Here is a 3,133-nt window from a genome sequence, read left to right on the forward strand (position 1 = left end):
GTGGTGATGGATTATTTTACGAAGTGGCCTGAGGCATATGCAATACCAAATCAGGAAGCTAGAACAGACGCTTTGGCTATTAGTGATTTCTTCTTCAGATTTGGTATGTCATACGAACTGCATTGTGATCAAGTCTGTAACTTTGAATCAGCTGTGTTCCATAAATGCTGCAAGTTGTTTGGCATACGAAAGACCAGGACAACGCCACTTCACCCACAGTCTGATGGGATGGTAGAAAAGTACAACTGGACACTGGGACAGGAATTAGCAAAGTTTTGTAATAGCCGCCAAGATGACTGCGATGTCTTACTCCCTCCACTGCTGATGGCCTATAGGACAGCAGAGCATGAAACCACTGGATACACTCCAGCAAAGTTGGTGTTTGGTCGGGAACTTCGGTTGCCAGTGGATCTGTTAACAGGACGCCAACCTTATGAAGAGTTGCCTGAAAATGTGTCAGAAGTATTATCGGAAAGGATGGATAATATTCACCATCAAGTGCGTTCAAACTTCAAAACGTCTGCTGATTCGATGAAGTTATGTTATGATAAGAGATCTACTGAAGTCAGCTTTGTACCAGGAGACAAGGTGTGGTTGTATAATCCCAGGAAGACCAAAGGGAAGTCTCCTAAGTTGTCTTCTCCATGGGAAGGCCCATATGACATAGTGGATCGTCTCTCAGACTTGACTTCTTTTTTACGAAAAATTAACAAACGAACACAGAGGCGTAACAGTATGTTTAAATTTGTTTCAAACCGATAGTCTTGACACTTAATACAATACTTAACAATGTTTTATTAATTCCGTGGTCCCTGTTAATAAGCAAAAATCCTCATCGGCAATGGACATGGTAAATTTAAATTTAATGTGGTTGACGTGTTTTACCATATTTTCCTTTGCTTTCAGTCGTTTATTCTTATAATTAATATTTCAATGGAAAAAATAAAAAGGATCGAACGATTATGATGACTGTGTAAAATACGCTATTTTTTCTTTAATCCTAGTGGTGTTGTTTTTCATGTACTGCAAAATTATACAAAATATATGTGTATTTGCCACATGATTTGATTTGTACTTATGGTGAGAGTATTAGTAGAATGTTGAACCGGGAGTAACTGTTATAGCGTTTTTCTGTTGCTTGTGAGGGTCGGGATAGTTTATATTTTTACAGGTGTATTTTTATAGTTAGTGCAATTTATCAAGCTTATTTATTATATAAAAAATATGTCATGTGATGCTTTCAAAAGCATCATATCAGAATTTTTTGAGTATGATACAACGAAAATTGTTCACATCAAAAGTAAGAAAGCTGGCATTTTGAATAGAATCGTGCAGTTGATCATAATAGCCTATATTGTTTGGTAGGTACTAAATTTTAACATTAGATTTTATCGGTAAAACTAAAAGGGCTGTATTTAACATCTATAGATCTAGGGCTGTTACGGGTTTTGCGTTATACTTATAGTTATACCCTTGTTTCTTGTGTTGTTTTTGGTGAATGGCAGATTTGCTGGTGATATTACGTTCCATAATTCATTTTAGTTTCATGAAACGAGTACTTAAACTTTAAGTTTAAAGAATATTAGTTATTACTAGTTTTATTTTACTGGTTAATCAGACTATGTCATATTCTTAAGTTAAAAAATGAAAATTAGCTTAAAATTTGAATATAGACCTAGTTCCTCTCAGCAACAAAGTTAAACAGAGTTAGATAAATATCAAAGTTCTTCAACTCTTTTTATAATTTTCTTTATTAGATTGAACATCATTTTAATTCTTGGTGACTGACAATTAGATAATGTTGTGTTCTTATTTGTCAAAAAATAAATAAAAAATAAAAGTGAACTAAAAAAATGTACAGCTTCTTTGTGTGATTAGAGATTAAAATCCATGACATTATCTTGTATTAGAACTTACTGAAAAGAATGAACTTGCCTGACTTTATAGATAATGAAGTACATAAAAAAAAAAGTGTTTTAATTTTGTGAGGTTTAAAATGGAAATGTACTGGCACAGGAAGACTATTGACTATTGTTAGAATGCTACCTTGAGTGAGCTTAAGCAGAAGGATCATAGAGGGAACATACCTTCAGTCCTACAAACATTTTCTAAAATTTGGTAATAAAAGTGAGAATAAGGTTATATATTACAGTAATTGGTTCTACATTAAACATTAGAAAATGAATTCTCCACTATATCTACCTAAGGTTTGAAGAACATCATTCAGTTTGAAATATTTAGGTAGTATGGATTAAATCAGATGTCTGTGGCTGATGAGAAGAAAGACATGAAGCTGATGCAGGGCATGGAGGTGTTTGCTCAGAGCTTAAACTCCTGATAGCCTGATTGTTAACTTTGATGTTGGAACACTAATGAAAGTTAAGGATACCACACTTAATCCGAAGCTTGAATGTTTATCTATATTAATAACATAAGATGTATTTATTAGTTATAGAACTGTAAGTTAAGAAATAAAACAATCGCAAATAGTGATATAAAGTGCTTTAGTTGGCAAAGTGGCATTTCAAGTGAAATACGCAATCAAACATTTTTATCAATTTTGCTAGGTCGAAAAAAAACAGTTTTATAACAATATCCACATTTATCAACTTAAATGAAGATAAAAATTTGCTCAACAAAACATGTTCAATATAAAACTTGTTCGGTGCTAATAGTAGCACCACTTGTTCATTCATATGATTGGGATAGTTATAGTTATATGAACCTAATTGTTTGGTTTGGGCAATATAGCTTGAATGCAATGAAGGCAGCATATTGAGACCATGTTAATTAGGTTTGATCAGGGAAGTGAATTATGTGAATATAAATACATTTATGTGAGTATATAAATGAATATGTTATAATGTGAAATGTTGAAATTTTCCATTAGAAAGTCACACAGAGAAGATATTGTATAATTGTTTTAATGAATGTTTTTTTACTTGGTAACAAATCAAATTTTTAATGCATGTTCGAATTTTTACAATTGAACTAGTAATGTTTATTGTTGGATTGTAATGCACATAACTGGATATTATTGTTTCTGTATAATTGTAGGAAAGAGTTCCATATGGCACCCCCACCCAAAAATTGTAGAATTGCCTGGATAAAAAAGATTCTGAAAAGTGTTTAT

At 32.5% G+C, this 3,133-nt stretch overlaps 1 protein-coding gene across 2 annotated transcripts in view; it reads left to right on the forward strand.

Annotated features, from left to right (window-relative positions):
* The first annotated feature begins 1,076 nt into the window (after nucleotides 1–1,076).
* The window catches only part of LOC106464158 (P2X purinoceptor 4-like), a 46,815-nt gene continuing 44,758 nt past the window's right edge, over nucleotides 1,077–3,133 (forward strand). For both annotated transcript variants that reach the window (XR_002611660.1, XM_013924278.2), the window contains exon 1: nucleotides 1,077–1,361. Coding sequence is in view for 1 of the 2 variants with exons in the window: in XM_013924278.2 (XP_013779732.1) it covers nucleotides 1,225–1,361 (137 nt within the window). In the remaining variant the exon portion in view is untranslated. The remainder of the gene's footprint in view (nucleotides 1,362–3,133) is intronic.

The sequence above is a fragment of the Limulus polyphemus genome, unplaced genomic scaffold (assembly GCF_000517525.1).
Source record: "Limulus polyphemus unplaced genomic scaffold, Limulus_polyphemus-2.1.2 Scaffold1573, whole genome shotgun sequence".
Taxonomy (NCBI): domain Eukaryota; kingdom Metazoa; phylum Arthropoda; class Merostomata; order Xiphosura; family Limulidae; genus Limulus; species Limulus polyphemus.